The sequence below is a fragment of the Opisthorchis viverrini genome, assembly GCF_000715545.1.
Source record: "Opisthorchis viverrini unplaced genomic scaffold opera_v5_335, whole genome shotgun sequence".
Classification (NCBI taxonomy): Eukaryota; Metazoa; Platyhelminthes; class Trematoda; order Opisthorchiida; family Opisthorchiidae; genus Opisthorchis; species Opisthorchis viverrini.
Genome location: NW_008751990.1, coordinates 433,231 through 450,757, shown reverse-complemented (window position 1 = coordinate 450,757; position 17,527 = coordinate 433,231). Strand labels below are relative to the sequence as shown.

General features: G+C 40.6%; 1 protein-coding gene across 1 annotated transcript; it reads right to left on the bottom strand.

The window, feature by feature from the left end:
* Nucleotides 1–5,784: 5,784 nt before the first annotated feature.
* Nucleotides 5,785–15,996, bottom strand: T265_10085 (hypothetical protein; the record flags this gene model as incomplete). The annotated part of the gene is made up of 5 exons (XM_009176353.1): nucleotides 5,785–5,992; nucleotides 6,544–6,622; nucleotides 9,982–10,394; nucleotides 14,384–14,427; nucleotides 15,964–15,996. The coding sequence occupies 5 exons, from the start codon at nucleotides 15,994–15,996 to the stop codon at nucleotides 5,785–5,787; spliced, it is 777 nt and encodes a 258-aa protein (XP_009174617.1).
* Between the last annotated feature and the right edge of the window lie 1,531 nt (nucleotides 15,997–17,527).

Genomic DNA, 17,527 nt, shown 5'->3' with positions numbered 1-17,527 from the left:
CTGCGTGATTTTTCAAAAGAGTGCATAAATTTATAAAACAATGTGCTTATTATTGAGTACTCCTTCGAATACACCGCATCACGTCTTCAGTGAAAATGGCCTCTATTGTTTCAGAACTCGTTCACTTCACTGTTGACTAATTACGTAAGATGTAAAAACGAATGCCTTATAAAAGGTTTATTTTTCTCGCAGGACATATTTTCCATCTGCGGTGAGATCTGATTTCGGACATTTTGAATATTTGGTTCTTAAAAATGACTTTGCATTGAAATCCGCCGCAAAGTTTCACGATTCCTTCTCTTTTCCAAGGAGATGACCCTTTTACTGGGGATATAAACATCAGTTCCAAATGCTACATTAGATCAGGGAAACGATGTTGAAAGCAATGTCTCCAAACTACTCGCCATAATATCACCGGTTCGAAACTTCCCGAATTTTCGTGAGATGTGCATTGCATAGACTGACTTCACTTACAGGACGAATTTTTCATGGAGCCATCCAGAATTTGTTTCAAAATTATCTGTCATCTTCCCTGGTGACCACAATAAAGTCCCCGCATGGTTTCTACGACCGCAACACATTCGTTCGTTATTCACTATACTCAACAGACTTGGCTCCCTCATGTGGGAATTTACTGGATTCATCCCTAGAATGTTTCAAACTGTGCTGGCCGTTATATTGTTTCACGTTTTTCCTCTTACTGATTGATTTTTCGCAATTTCTTGAACAGATTTTTGATGTGATTCCATAAGATCTATGAACAGAGGACATTCTGTGGTCAGTGCGGCTTGGCTACGGCATTCGGCGGCTTTTTGTGTGCGTCGAACACGTTTGAACCGTCCTCCACCTGGAATTAGCAGAATGCTGGTAAGTCCACACCAAATGCGATTCCTCGCCACATCTTCTTGTCCACTATGCATTGAATTTTGAGAACGCCGAGTATACAAGAATTTGATGAACAACAGTTCTTTGCTACGCTCCAACTGGCCGGCAAATATCATTGTAGTGGCTGTATTGAACTCCCGCACGTCCAGCGGTTTTGATGTACCCTTGGTTCTCGAGGGGATTGTAGAATTTTCAAATGAGACTTCTTCCTGACAGTAAATCCAGTCTAGGTTGGAAATTTGAAAAATACGAAATGGTTTTTGATACATCATCTTCTTCACTCATGAGCAGTGCACAGTTCTGAGTTGAAACCATAACCTCCCTGTGAGTAGCCATTTGGCCACGAGCGGCTGATCAGCATTATGATTAACTCGCACTCAGATCGAATGTAGCTCCACACATCCTTCAGTCACGGGACCCATATCACGTGGTCACATATTGACTCGGGCCTTGAGTTGCGATATCACACACGGGAGTTTCGTTCGTTCTATGAAATCATGTTCCAGGCGGTCGCGTCTTCAACTTCCAATGAAATTCAGTTGGTATACATTCCCGATGAACCTCTCATAAGAATAAAACAGTTGTACAGTGCTTCTCATAGCTTTAGTCCAAAATGGCTTCAGTTTTAGGACAAAATTTAAATGGAAGTTGTGGTACAGCGCCCACCATTAGCACTCTCGGAATTCGGTCCTGCGTCAGAGACGCTGAAGACTATTTCGTGTGATTTGGAAGATGGTACATAACTCAGTAAAGCTTATCCGGAGTTGAGCAATTTGGGCCATTTGGTCTTTGTTGAAAAAAGGTGGACGCACTTTTTACGAAACATCTCTTACTCAACCACTTGTTTACTCTATATTGAACTAAAGTCTGTCGGCCATAAGTCTGTGGTTTAAGCCCAGAGGTTTTCGACGGCTGAACAAGCTATTTTCTATTAGACGGTACTTTAAATAGTGGAACAGGAGACGTTCTCTAGTAACCACTAAAAGCATAGTTGGCACTTGGCTATTAGTGCAGCCAAAAAATCGAACGGTTTCCGCCGGCGTCCAGTAAACTCAAAGAAACCACCTCGACCTCGTGATACTACTTGTTAACCAGCTCAATCTTATTCTAATCGACCTAAAAGTACCTTGATGTTGCTGCATCTGAAAAAAGAAACTAAAAATTTAAAAAGACCATTAGTAATACTTTCAAGCAGGCATTCTAATCTAACAAAAAAGGGGGAATTAAATTTCCGACCAGGCTTGCAAACATAGGAGAGCTGTCTAACCGGGCGAATTTTTAACTCATTGTGGTTCGTCGAATAAATTTGGATTGTATGATAGAAGCGGTCTAGCAACGAGTCTACAATCAACTGTAAAACTACTCCCTTTAGCTGTTTGTATATTTGTCTTGTACGGTCAGAATTCCACGCGATCTGTATCCATTTCTTCTCCGAATTGAATCCCAATTTTTGATGGCACATATCGAACCCAAACAGACAACATCGTTTTGAAAATAGATCCCACATGCCTGAACTCAAGCAGGTATTACCGCACATCTTGAAGGATTACTGATAGATTCTTTGCAGATTTAGGTGAGCAGATCATGATTATGTTGAATCACATTTAGCTGGCAGTTTTCCAGACTGTTTGATGAATGACCGGCGCAAGCTCAGAGTCAGGTTTGCAAGTCCAGAGGATCACTAGGCGACTACATTTGATTACTTGCATAAACTATCGTACAAACTAACCTTTGCTGCCAATAGCCAATGGCAAATCTCATTAGTGAGGACACTGTACGCCGTCCTGTTGGAACAATCATCCACAATGGTTATTAACATCCACGTTGATTCTCATCGACGGAGCCCATTGAGTGTTGACTATATTTTGAACTAATACCTATTGGCACACCGATCGATATTTATTCTGGATAACTTTTAACGTGCTCTGAATGCGTTTATAAGGTCCTTAGGATACATATACATAAGGGCAGCCCCAAGCTAATTCGCCTAACTACGTGAATTGCCTGTCACTATCCATGAGGATGGAATGGTGACACTTGTAACTCTGTTGAACACTCAGGCAAACCCAAATGATGCCTGGAAGCAGACATTCCACGGATCAGATTTTACGAGAGCTTGAAATACGTTTAAACCGACGATTTCAGTTTATTTTGCAACTAGTAGTATGCATACGACTTGCTCAACTATCCAAATACATTTCAAACATATCATATGTTTTGCATGGCCGTAAAGAACAACCCAATGACAATGGATCACAATTTCACGCCAACGATGTCACTAAATGCATGCACCCCAAACCTACTCCACTGAAAACTTTGCTCAAATGAAATAAACGTTCACAAATCTCCTGGTACTCGTACCAGAATTAGTGTGTCAGAGATTTGTTCAGCACTTGATAACTTGGTCAAGGCATCCGTGGTCCAAAAGGTAGAATTTTTATAGGGACTCTAACTGGGATAATTTCAGCTGCGCCACAGGCGTACGTCGGCAAAACTCTAATCAAATGAGATGGTGTTGATATTACAAGGCGCTATACCATGGACATCGGTCCTGTTGAAATACGATTGACTGTGCAAGGTGAGCGATATCGTTGGGAAATAGTTCACTTCGCTGTATCCTCTTGACCACCTATTGTGTTTCCCCTCATTCCAACAAGGCATTTTTTGACCACTTGTGTGCCAGATAAGCACGATGTAATGCTGCCGATGATGATGAGCATAGAATGAAATATCGACTCGACTGCATGGGAATCAAGATTCTGGTTGTCAAAACTGGATTAGGACGACTGTGTACTGAGAATTTTACCAAACGAATTGGAAATTTGGGCCGTTTCCGGGTTGAGGGTTGTCTCGTTGAACAACTAGGTCGAAAACCACAGCTATCAGATGGTGCACTTAGGTGAGTAACCAATAAAAGCACGATCCGTTTACAGTCTTGAACGTTGAAATTGACAACGATGGCCTAATTACAGATGTGTTTTAAGCAGAATGGAACATTTAACCTAAGCGGTTGGGATTGAACACCGTCAACTAATGAACACAAGTACCAACTAAAATTGCACTGATGCTTTAGTCGCCATGGTTAAACTATCTGAACCATAGGTGAAAGTCAGCATACTATGACTGGAGAATTGAACGCTTGTGCCTAAAGATACATTTTTTGGTGGCATGAAGGCGACGTATCTCGCTCAAAACAGTTTCACAGGTTGGATAGAATACGCCAGCTGTACTCTAGTCACGCACACATACGTCATGCTAGGCAACCAAGAGTCGAGTCTTATGTGTGCCGATTGTGAGATATGCGACAAAGAGACCATACTGGCTTTTACGAAAATACAAAAACACTAATTTTGTTATTCTTGATAATAGCAAAAGTTTGTTATCTGTGTGGGAAATTTTACGGACATAGAGGAAGGATGGTAAAAGACGCCTCTCCCTCAACTGATCGTAATTTCTGGCTAAAAACTCATTTTAAAATTTGGCAAAACCTACCAGCAAAATAATGTGTTGGTCACGCAACCTACATGATTTTGTAGATTATTATGCTGTAGGTGTTGAAAAGATGGAGTTCTGCAACCCGAAATCTGTCATCCTGTTGCTCTCCAGTTTTAATTTGTAATTAGGAAGGTCTTTTCGTGGAAAACACAAAATATGTTACAATCGGAAAGAAAGCATCAATCCAACCAAAATAATTGTACCGAGATGAAAACGTCCAAATGCGTTATGTTCTGATTCAATGATTATAGTTTATTACCAATCAGTTAATGCACAATCTATTCTAAAATACTAATAAATTTGAAGTTCCTGTTGCTATGGATGGGTCATATAAACTTGAAGCAGGCTTGAAAATGCCCAGGGATTATCCCCATAGCTTAAGCAATAGATTCGGTTAGCGGGAGCATACTGTGTCTCAGGTGTCAAACGGAGTTTTCAGTTTTGTAAAACCTCTGAGCAGAATATCATTTCAGCAAGTTGCGCCGCAAATAATCAATCTGCAGCCAAACGCTCAGAAATCTCAAACGTATGCCTAGGTTCCACTTTTCTGGATTATTCATATATTTGTGTTTTGAATGAAAACCTTTCACGGACTTGTGACATACGCACCGCCTAAAATTCACAGTTATTTTAAATTACTTATCCAACGTTACAAAACCTTTGCACATTGTTATTTTACGAAGTGTATACAAAAAATGCCTACATATGGACACAACTTACCAAATCGTCTTCACGGAATGCGAACAAAAGGCACTCTAATGAGGCCGCGTTTCCATGATCGGGAGCATAAATGCTTCAGACCGGTTAAGAAGTCTTTTCGAATCGTGAGAAGATGTGAACATCACATCGAATGGTTACACTGTGGCACTTCAATTGGCAATGCAATACACCCAGAAAACCTAGCCAGATTTCTTCTGGCAAAGCAAAGCCGAAAAAATACTCAAAACTGTTTACCATCTGGTGCCTGTTCATTGTCTATAGCTCTAGCGATTTCCAACAGCCAAATTACATAGGAATTAATGGTTGACGTCAGCTGATGCATATATATATATATATTGGTTGGATAACCAATAAAATGTTTTAGGTCAGAATAATAGGAACAAATCACGTTAATTTGCCACGAAGCCACTGGCGACACCACGAAGCCACCGGCGACAAAGTCAACTGCGGCTTCGAGCTGAGGAACAAAGACCAAATTACAGGACTATGTAAGTACCCTATTAATCCAATAATTCAAGTAAAGAAAACCTGAAGAATGACGTAAGCTGATCGGTTCAGGAAGCTGATCAGCGGAAAAGAAATAACAATACATAGGACAAAGATACAGTCTTTGATCAATTTTCCAGTGGATAGTCAATGCTATTCTTGAACAATTAGCCTCAACAAATTATTCGAGAAATACACTCATTCGCAAATCAGTTTGGTTTTCACGAGTGACTCAATTGAATCTCTTGTTCGAGTAGAACATAAGGTTGACGGAAACTCGGGGACTGCGCCTAGCTGATGCACCCCAAGAAGGGTAGGCCGGTCATGGGCTGTCGAAGAGTTTTCAGCAACTTTGTGAGTAGTTTCCTCAAAAAAGTGCTTGTAACTGCTTCGTGCATTAACACCCCTAAAGAGGAACCAGTTGAATTTTATTGGCATCAAACGATGAACCGCGCACAGATCTACAATTCTTTTACAAAAACGCTAGCTTACATGGTTGTACAATGCAAAATACAAAAAGTATTTTTAAAATTAGGTCTTCTGCGAAAAATATATTGTATTGGAAAAGCTGGATACGCTTTTGTCTACGTGTGTCCTGAGAGGGGCGCCTAAATCCACTCGTAACTAAATGATCCGATGGATGTTGAAGTACTTAAGCACAACGCGATTCAAGCATGAACTTATTCAACATGAAATCGTTAACCGATAACTGACAAAAATAAATCGATCGTACCAGGGTATCGTTATATTGGTTTCTATTGATGACTGATTATTATGAGAGCAAGTCTAGCAAATGTTATGGTCGTTAGAGTTAGGACATTTAAGTCTGGCAGTTCAATATGTACGTAACGTTATGCGTGCAATCCAAAATGTTCATAGTCACACCGCTCTCGTTTGAACGGTCATCCTTGCGTTCTGGTGTAATTGTTCCGGTGATTTCACATCAAAGGGAAACACTGGACTTGCATTTCGCTCTTATTAGAGCTCATCAGCAGTGCATATCCAATGAACGTGCCGGCATTTGAACCCCGAACATCTGAATGAGAGGCAAACGTGTAATCACTACTCCACCAACACGCGCTTTTCTGGACAACGTCAAACAAACACTATGTGATGATTGCTAGCTTCAAACCCGTGCTTTTTAGAATATTCTCACCGACGACAATTTCTATGGTTATGACGGCGTTGCTATGGGTGATTTGAGTTAGTGGGTTAAAATGTTTAGTCCACAGGTGAGTAACACCTTTCCAAGGGCCGCAGCGCTAAAAAAATATAGCCGAACCACACATCCATCATCAGTTTTGTGTCGCAAAGTGTAAACCTCCTGATCAATGGCTTTGCTATGTCTCTTAGTTGACAACCTGAAAGTAACACCACGTTGTTATTCTTTTTTTAGGCAGACCTATTCTGCTCCACCCTGCATGCTCTCGGTGTTCAATTGTATGTTAAAAATAGAAGATCCAATCCAACTTTTGTTGACACGACGCATTCCTGATACTGCTTTGTATGTTCTCGTTCTTGTTCGTCGCGTCGAAAGGTACTGACAGTTGTCGGTCTTCTTGTGTTGATGATTGAATTCCGTACTCAGTCAAAGTGAAATCTGACAGCACACAGTATTCCATTGGTTGGAGGATTCTTATCGGAACCGGTCATTTTGGTAGATTTATTTTATTTTCCCAATACGCACTGCATGTTTGACATGGCCACATGTTGATGAAGGAAAATGGGCTGTCCTTGATTTCTTTGCAATCTCAGAAGAACGGCGTGTTTCCGCAATCACATCGACCGCGGACCCACAGGAAGCAGACCGATACATCTCAGTCCCACATGAGATCCACAGGTTGCCAGCAACTCTGGAAAATTCTTTCCTCATAAATGTATGGAAAAGAAACTAACTGTTGGGAGAACAAGCGCCAGGTGTCACACTTTTGTCACATCGTTAGATCCAGGGCTCTGGAAGACGGTTCTGTAACACCTCAACATCTCTTGCAACGTCCATTAGGATGATCAAAGTACAGTACTACCAAATGGTTTTCTTGTATGTTTTTTTAAATTTCCAGGTGCGAGAGGCCATTGGTTACAAACTTTGGACATATGTGACCAAAGTAGACTATACCTGGCATGAATCGATCCCACATAGAAATGATGTGGTTTACACGTTGATATCTCTCTGAATGAACAGGAGTGTTTTCCGATAGTTTTGCTCATAAATGATTTCGATGGAATGATCCTCCGAGCATTTATGGACAACTATCAGCCATACTTCACACAGGAAACCCAAAGACCTCGAAGCAACATAGACTCTAGTTGTTGTGACGTTATCTCTGCAGGGTGGTGTAAACTGATTTCGAGGCGTCATCTTATATGATTCTGTCAGATAACTAGTAATGTTAGCGTACTGGCTTCCAATGCATAAAATTTAGGTTTGCCGGTCTAGATAACCTAAGGTCGTAAAAAACGCATGTACTTAAATTTTTTTTAAATAATAGTAAACTTTCTTGTTATGTGATACAATTCAACCCGGAATAGGCCATCTAATTCCTTGTTTTTCATCCCGCGTTTTCAACCTTCTATTAGTTGGAAGACAGTACTCAACGGAAATGTCAGCGTGATTGTCCGACTTTCTGGAAGGTACTGCTCGTTGAGATTAATGCTTACAAAGAGGAACATGGACAGCGTTTCTTTCTTTCGGAAGAAAGTCAAAAACCGAGAAATGTTAGGTCGTTAGGCAAGAGCTAAATAACTGTTGGTTTCTATACCCATTTTTTGACGAATACAAAACTTCCAACTTGTGATCATTGTTCTGCCCCGATTTTCCAACATTTGCATGATTAGGAGAGTTTGAATGAATTATGTGGCTGACATTAGCGAAAGTAGCCGGCCCATTTTTCTTTCAGTAATTGTTGCACACCCTTTTCAAGTGCTTTGGAAGGACTTAAAAAATAACTTTTTAAATTTAAGGATTTGCTTTTAGTTGTATACCACGAAACATTCTAGATACAACCACTGCATTACGTTCGTGTCAATTCAATTCGTTCAATTCTGATCACAAATTTTTCGGAGCAGTTGCAAGATATTTGAGTGAATTCTACAAGCACTGTACTCAGAAGCTGATATATGGATTGATAATTTACGTGGTAGCTTACTGAAGTTGGAAAATATACAATCTTTTAAGCAATATTTTGAAATTATTCCTATTACGCTCGGTGCAAAAATTTCATCTCCATCGAAAACAGTATAAAAAATATTCTTCAAGTTTCGAACCAGTGAGGAAAGCTTGAATTTGGAATCAGCACTGTTGTACAACTTGCATTTGTAAGGAAATCGCAAGCCAAGATTCCTGTTCCCTATTGTGGGGAAGAATAGGTAGCAGAAAAAAACGCCGTTTTGCTAATGATTGTTGTCTGGACTACCTCAAAAATGCAACGCCTTACAATAGTTGTGGTTCGTTTTGAATACCCAACTCTTGGAAAATGTTACCTGAGGATGCAAGAAAAAATGCGGGTATTTCAAACCTGTGTCATATACGCCACTACTCGTTTGCAAGTGTTTCGGGAGTATTTTTAGCAACGGTTCACTTGGAGCCTTACGTTAGACAGCAGATGGATGCAAGCGCGAGTGGATCAACGGATCGTCTTTACGGGATGGCCCTTATTTGATTATTACTCCACAGGAGACTGAACAGACACTCCTGGTAATCTCATTGAATTACCGGTAGGGTGCAGTATTAAAACGGAAGGCTTACATTTAAGTGTGAATTATTCCGATGAGACAGACTAGTTCATTTGCCTTTCTCCTAGCTGCAGAATTTACCGAACAAACAGGTGCTACTCGATAACAGGATCGCGCAAACGCCCGATGTTGTGACAACAGTGTTGAAATGCAAGCGGTTTACTTGCCCACCTTATTTCTCTTGTCTTTCATCCGAAGAGATTCAGTCACACATGGCATCGCCTTCACAGACCCTGATCCCTTATCTGACAAGTAACCTCCGGAGACTAAAAGATTGGGAGACCCACAAAATACCAGGCACAACCTCATCCAGGGAAGGGGCTAACAGAATCTAATGGTGTGTTCATTGAGGCACACACTAAAGCGAGTGGTTTGATGACCGAAATAAACAACTTTCCAAATTATATAGCCACTTTCGATCCTAATCGTTTCCTATTGTATTCTTGGTGGAACCTTTCCGATTAGTGTACACTGAGCATTGTGGTGCTCAAATGACCGAACAAGCGGATCGCTGACAAAAAGTCAGGTAGAGGAACAACTTAACAACCCGTATTTGACCGGTCGTCCTGAAAATGAAAGCCTGGAGCTAATATGCTAGCATTATTTGCACTCACCATTCCAAAGTAAAACCACATACTATTCAGGGCAATGTTTTTTGTATACTCATCAGCACATTCAGTTGTAGAATACCATAAACGAGAGATTCAGTTGAATATCTTATGAAAACCAAATTGATTTGCAAATGAGTGTATTTCTCGAGAACAGTCCAATTTGGGTTCAAAAAGAACATGAGGTTGACGGAAACTCGGGGACTGCGCCTACCGGATGAGCCCGAAGCAGATGGGCGAAACCGGTCATGGGCTGTCGGAGAGTTTTCAGCAACCTTGTGAGTAGTTTCATTTATGATAACATAATGCAAATGAGTGTATTTCGCTGATTTCGTGCAATTAGGTTTCACGTAGAACATGAGATTGACGGAATCTCGCGAACTGCGCCTACCTGATAAGCCCAGAGCAGAACGGCGAAAGCGATCGTGGGCTGTCGAAGAGTTTTCAGCAACCTTGTGAGTAGTTTCCCTTATGAACAAGCTTACTCATAACTCTATTTGGCCTCAAAGGTTAAAGATTTGCCGTTCTGTGGCAAATCGATCTTTTCAACTGCATCGGTGATGACCAGATGAAAATTCTAAATAAATTTTTAAAAAATAATTTACTTATGAAACTAGAAGTCAAGGTTATATGTAGATTTGGGAAATAGGTTCATAGAGTAAATGCTTTCGTTTACCAACGATTTAGTCTGCGAAAAGAGAGCATTTAACCTCGAATCAAAGTATGAGAATAGCCTAGCCCATGACGTGAACCAAATGAAGGACCGTGACACTAGATCTTGTGAGGTTTCAAACTACTACTATGTTGCACTTCTTAGTCTACACTTCAGTCACAAAGCACGCCAAACGGATTTCTCGCATCCCAAGAAAATCAATCAGTCGGAGAGACAAGAAGCCGTTTAATAAATCCACATAAGGTTTGCATATTTGTTAGACAAGACCAGATGCCAAAAGTTGTGAATAGGGAAGACAGGCCTGCGCCCAAAGCGACAAACTTCCTCGTTCGGGTGAAAATGGAAGTCACATTTAATTATTTTTGACAAGATAAGCTATTCAGTTCATATAATGATGTCGGCGTCACAGCACGCGTCACGTCACGCCTACGAGAAGGAACTGAGTGAACACGTTTTCGTTTTACAGTGGGACTTATGGAGGCTTTTGTTCTAAATTTCCATTCAAGTTAACGGCAGTTCACAAAAGTGGTTCTGTACGCTTCGGTATCTATTTCTGAATTAACTGCTTCCAATATTTGTCCTATGAGTAATCGACTCACAATTTCATCAGGGAGCTCTGTGGTAACATGTGGACCAATCACAAGACTTCACTGATTTGAAACTACGCGTTATCTGTTGCTGTACAGACCACCTGTCAAACGGTTCTTAGATAAGCATAGCCGAGTCAAGGGATGACATTCTCTATTAGGTTGACATGCCAAAAACGCTCGCTGAACAGTACAGGGAAGACAAAATACAAATGTGTCAACACCGGAACAAATCAAATGATTAATTTATTCATTTGGTTAGGAATGCACAACAGCGTCGAAAAAATCCATTGCTTGTAGTTTATCTAGCGCAATTGGGAGTGAGAAGGCTCTCGAAGAAAATTACTTATGCACGAAGGAGGGACTTTAAGTGGCTCTGAGAAGGTGCATAATTAAAGAGTTGTGTCACGAAGTCAAAAACGTTTGTGTCCACTATTGAGGCTGCTGTTTGGAGATGTGCATTCCGGGTATTAATGGAACCTTAAAAATATTTTTAGAGTTTAGAGTCCACGGACAACTAACATGTTTCCGTTTGATGAACTCGTCACAACCTTGTTACGTAGGATTCTGATTATGCAAAGACATCAAACATGTACTGACCGTATACAATTGAAGGGTGTTAACACGAAACATCGCCTTTCCGGCGATTGTTGTCACAAGTCGAACGCCAATAAATCTAAATCTGCGTTGAATATCAAGGTCACGACACTTCATCACTCGCTTATCATCCTCTTTCCGCCGACTAACTTAGAAGGGATTCGATGCGGATAGAAGGTGAGTTGTGATGTTAAAAATTAGGTGACAGAAATAAAAAAGCAGTCATTTGAGTGAAGTCGTTAAGACATGGGTGACGGAACGGAGTGGAATGATGAATCGCTCCAGCTTTACGAAACAGTTGAGCGACGGATTATTTTCCGACGGAGTATCTGGTAAAAATTAATTCCGAATACAAGCACAGCAGCTGATAAACAGAGAGATTTCAAATCAGGTTTAGTACTCCAAAACGCATCACTCCCCAGGATTTTGAAAGTTTCTTTTCAATGTCAGCACAGCAAATTTAAATCAGTTGGTGTACTAAGTATTGCAGGTCTTCATTAACTAAGTACGTCTTTCCATGTATACAAACAGTTGATCCCACTCCTTCCTTAGAATGGAGTTCCTATCCATTCCAAGTTTTCACATAATGCCTTCCATTCGTGATAATATATCTTGCCAATTGCAATCCAGGTTGTCCCTACGTGCCTACTCGCACTACTTGATTGTATCGAGTTTATTGATTTTAAGCCAAGCAGCACCGGTAAATCTGATTGGTTCAAAACATCCGATAGGTGATGTAGCATTTTCTGCTCTCCAGATAAGCCATTATCAGCTGGCATCTGCAAACACTCTGTTAGCTAAGGTTGCAAAATCCTTTAATCCTCCAAGAAAATAAATAATGTTTCGCGTGCCCGGGTAATGGTTTAGTGAGGTCACGTATCCAAGATGAGCTTAATTCAAAACGCAGTGCAAAATTTGAGACTGCTGAACAAGGAGAAAAATGTTACCGAATTCGAATAAACCATTGCTCCTCAAATAGAGTTCAGTTGACAATACAACACATGAATACTTGACTCCACGACTTAACAACGACAAAGTAGCCAAAAATAGACGGTCACGCTAGCTGTTTGACGCTTTGCTTTCTGGAGCAGATCAATCAAAATGACTAACAAACACTTTCACGTATACACTGAACCTCGCTCAATTTTTTAATCTTCAAGGGTTGACACAGGTGTCCCGCGAGTTTCCAACAGTTTCATCAACTTCCGTTCGCTTGAATCTAGTTATCCTGGCTGAGTCCGGTCCGTGTTACCATAGTATTCCGACAGACACCCTCAAACAGCTACCACTGATGTGCATTGGGGGTGTCACTTACAAATTCTTGTCGGAGCTCTATCAACAAGTCCACGTTTTTGCAATGGACAGCTGTGTAGGCCCAGTTCAAGCCCTTTTCCCTAAAAAAAGCTAAAAGCAGCTTGCGTTGTGCATTCCCAAAGTGACCTGCAATTGGTCCTTAATAGATAAAAATTTTGTGGTATCAAGAGACACGGAAACTGCTTGTCAGCTCATTCAAAGACTGAAAAACGTTTACTCAAATCTTATTGTAACATAAAACGGAAGTAAGAAACTGACACGGTTGGCAGAGTTGGAACAATCGAATCTGTCGAAGGGATCACATCGATAAATGTTTTCTGCGATCTGACCCGGCTGGAGCAGAAACAGAATTACATCGGATACTCACGCTCAACTTTGTTTGTAATAATTTGAAATTCTCACGTCAGAATGAAAAGGGCGTTCCCCTCACGTCAAAGACGTTAAACGTAGCAGGCGTGACAAAACATGTGTTCTAAAGTTTCGCATTACAACCATTGGAAACAAATTGATCAGGAACTTCACTTTGGCTCTTAAACTCCCTTGAACAACAGGTTATATACTCACCTACTTCACATGTGTTACTTTGTCTTGGAAGTTGCCAACAAATTGTCCTTTAATTTAATGGTCTTGGTACTGAAGCGACAATACGAAACGCCATCACCGACCAATCTTTGTGATCTTACACAGTCAGAAACTAAACCCTAGCGGAGCAGACAAAATGAACATAGCACAGTATGTAGAAGCATATAAAAACACGACTAGCGGAAATGACTGGAGCCCGATCACCTGACGTTAAGACAAAATTGAGTGACCGATTCAGGACGTGTTTTGATGTATTGTTGATGATTCTTTCTCAATAGTCATCTCAACTTTGTTCATCCAGCAAGTTTCAACTTTACAATCGATCGAAATGAAAAATAATTCTATTTCCGTTGCAACTTCGTAGGATGGAGTTCAGAGAGTGGTAAGTCAGAAAATGAAAAAAATTCCTGGGAACTTTCTAGTATTGATGGAATTTTGAGCCAAGAGATTTTACAATAATTTGTTTTTCTATGATAAAGAATATAAATCAGGATTTTGCTGGAGTGATCTAAACAGGAGCAGGACGGGATTAAGAACGCCACTTCAGTAGACATTCAGTGGTTGAACTGGGGAGGATCAACGAAATACGCAGTTCGGACCGATCAATAAATTTAAAAAGCGCTCAAACGGGAACAATTTTTTGTCAGTGAAACCTCGGGTGCATCTAAGTAGGCCCAGGTAGATAGACTCATAAGCCAACGTACCTATTCGTATCGCATATGACTGTGCACTCGTCTTGTAACGTCCCCTGCGACAGTCAAGCAACGATAGGAAAATCGATCCAGACAGTCTTATATTGACTGTGTAGATAACGTGAAACGAGTCGTATTTCTGGTAGTCACGTGACCAATGTCAATGATGTATGACGCAGTCGAGCTTCTGTCCCAACCGCTGAGCGTCAAGATTTTTCGGCAAGTTTGTGTATTACTTTTGTTCAGATACACAGGTTGTACGTATTTGGACGGGTCACACTGGCGGAATTAATAAGTATTCAGTTGTTCACAGAAAGACATTTTGACTTTCACAGTAAGCCTGGAACATCTAACTAGGAGAATGTACACCCAGAAACACTGCGAGAGCTCAGAAGCCAACCGACTGGGCTGTAAAGGACAGTTTGAAGCTTAATTAGTGAGTTTTACAGTGCAAGATATTTTACCATATGATCAAGACTGATAGGCATCGAACTTCGGTATAAGCGCTTTTACGATCTTGATAATTTTGAAGCAGGTTCAGAAAACAACGCTGACTAAAATAGTGATAAAATGCTGGGGCTTGCCATCACTAATTTGAATGTATAAACTTACCAGTCGTTCTACATATATGTGAAACAAGCATCAAAGAAAGCCAAAGAAAACGGTTTATTTTCATAAATGAAGCTACTCACAGTTATTTGATGAATGTCTCCATCCAGCTGATAGAGCAATACGTCAGTTGTAATGAAAACAGTATCAAACATTTTTAGTGTCACTGCTTTGGACGCAAACGCGTTGTCAACTACAAAGAATGCACACTCCGGAGAACTCAGGAACTATTGGGTTATTGCAGGAAAGTTGAAGTACTCACCTATTGTGTTGCCAGATCCTAGGAAGTTACACTGGTCTAGAATCATTGCCAGTTCTTGCCTGAATGATTTCAAATGTAGCAGTAAACTACTGGGACTTAGCCATTTGACCAAAAAAAGAAACGGCTTACGTCCCTTATATTTTTCAGCAGAAACTGACTTGTCACCTTTGTCTTAGCTCTTGTCAGCTGTGTCGTCGTAGGCATTCGTCTAGCCGCACGCTGAACACCAAAACGGATATTGCGTCAAAAATGCAACCGATGTTGCTAGGTGTCCCAAACAACAACAACAACTCAATAAACTCATTAACTCTGACGATTCACGAGTCTCCATATATTTATCGACATAAAATGTTAAAATCTAGCCAGGGTCCTCTCGCTTTATCTGGATATTTTATTTCTTTGCATGGCTTTTTCAGAAGGATTCAAGGAATGATTTTTGAGAGATCCCGTTGAGTGGAACACCCAGGTGTGTATTCATGGCAATTCAGAAGTGTCAAATGAATTTCACCATACGCGATCCCCTACCAGAATGATAAGACTTCCATAATTTTGCGAATCGACCGACGAGTAAATTGTTTCACACGACAGAAATGAATAAGCAACCTTCAATAGCGTTTGCTATCATCTTCTTCTGTCTAGTCGAGGTACTGGGATGTACCAGTCTTCGGTACCGGAGGTCGTAATCCGTAGACTAAAAAAGGTCCTTAGATCCTTAACTTACCCTGTGATCAAGAAAACCGCTATTGCTTTCCATGCTGTGCCATTGATAAACAAACAGAAGAACTACCACTCATTGGCAAATCAATTTGCTTTTCACGAGAGACACCTGAATCCCTCGTTTATGATAATCTCGAATATCGTGCCAACTGAATTATGAGGTGGCCTGTGTGCAGCACATTCAGTTGTAAAATATCATAAACGAGAGATTCAGTTTAATCCCTCGTAAAAACCAAATTGATTTGCAGATGAGCGTATTTCGCTAATTTCGTGCAATTAGGTTTCAAGTTGAACATGAGATTGACGAAAACTCGGGGACTGCGCCTAACTGATGAGCTCAAAGCAGAAGGGCAAAACCGGTCGTGGGCTGTTGGAGAGTCTTCATCAACTTTGCGAGTAGTTTCCTTTACAAAAAGGAACTGCCAGTTATTGTGTTTCGCACTAAGGAACGAACAATCATTTTTGCGATTAATGTGATGAGAGGAATCCTTCTTGGCTATTACAAGATGCAGGCTGTCTCACGAATGCCAGTTATTTGATGAATGTCTCCATCCAGTTGACAGAGCAATACGTCAGTTGTAATAAGAACAGTATCATACATTTTTAGTGTCATTGCTTTGGACACAAACGCGTTGTCAACTAGGAAGATTGCACACTCCGGAGAACTCAGGAACTATTGGATTCATGCAGGAGAGTTGAAATACTCACCTATTGTGTTGCCAGATCCTAGGAAGTTACACTGGTCTAGAATCATTGCCAGTTCTTGCCTGAATGATTTCAAATGTAGCAGTAAACTACTGGGACTTAGCCATTTGACCAAAAAATCGATTGCACATGCATAGTCTGCCACTAGTTAATCTCAGTGAAGTGAGCTGAAAACGTATCGTTCACCAGTGCGCAGCCGGTAACCTGTCAAGTTGACTGAGCTTTACAGTACTAAACAAAATATACTTGTTTATTCCCCAATTGTTGGCCCATACATCAGTCATATCTAGCCGGCCGACTTATCACTATTGCCAGATTAGTCATTAAACATTGAAGATACTATTTTGACTCGGGAGGTGTGGTGAGATTAGGAAGATCGTTCTTGAGTAAAATAAGATACTGATGTTAAGATGAAAGCCTAATTAAATTATTCATAATGGTAAAAAAAAACGGTTATCTGGTTTCCAAGCATACGCAGAATCATTGAGATACACCGTACCGCCCATGAGACCTAGAGCTTTTCGGTTACTGAAGGATGTTTGAAGGGTTGTAACTTACTCCATTCCAGTTTTTGATCAGTCAGTCAGTATCATTCCAATGAGCAGCTAACAGAACAATGTAGTAACATTTTGAAAAATCAATTAGAGCATTTGATGGTATGTTTCAAGCGCCGTGATTTGATAGCAGACACCATTGAAATAAAAGTGGGGTGGAATTCTAGTTGGAGAACAAATCGTCTTTAATCTACGTACAAACTTGCGACTTTGTCAGACCGGATCGACTGAATCACTGTCAGTTATTTTTTGGGTAAACCAAAATTGAGAAACAGTCAAGTCACAGCGCGACACTTTTCGTTAATTGTC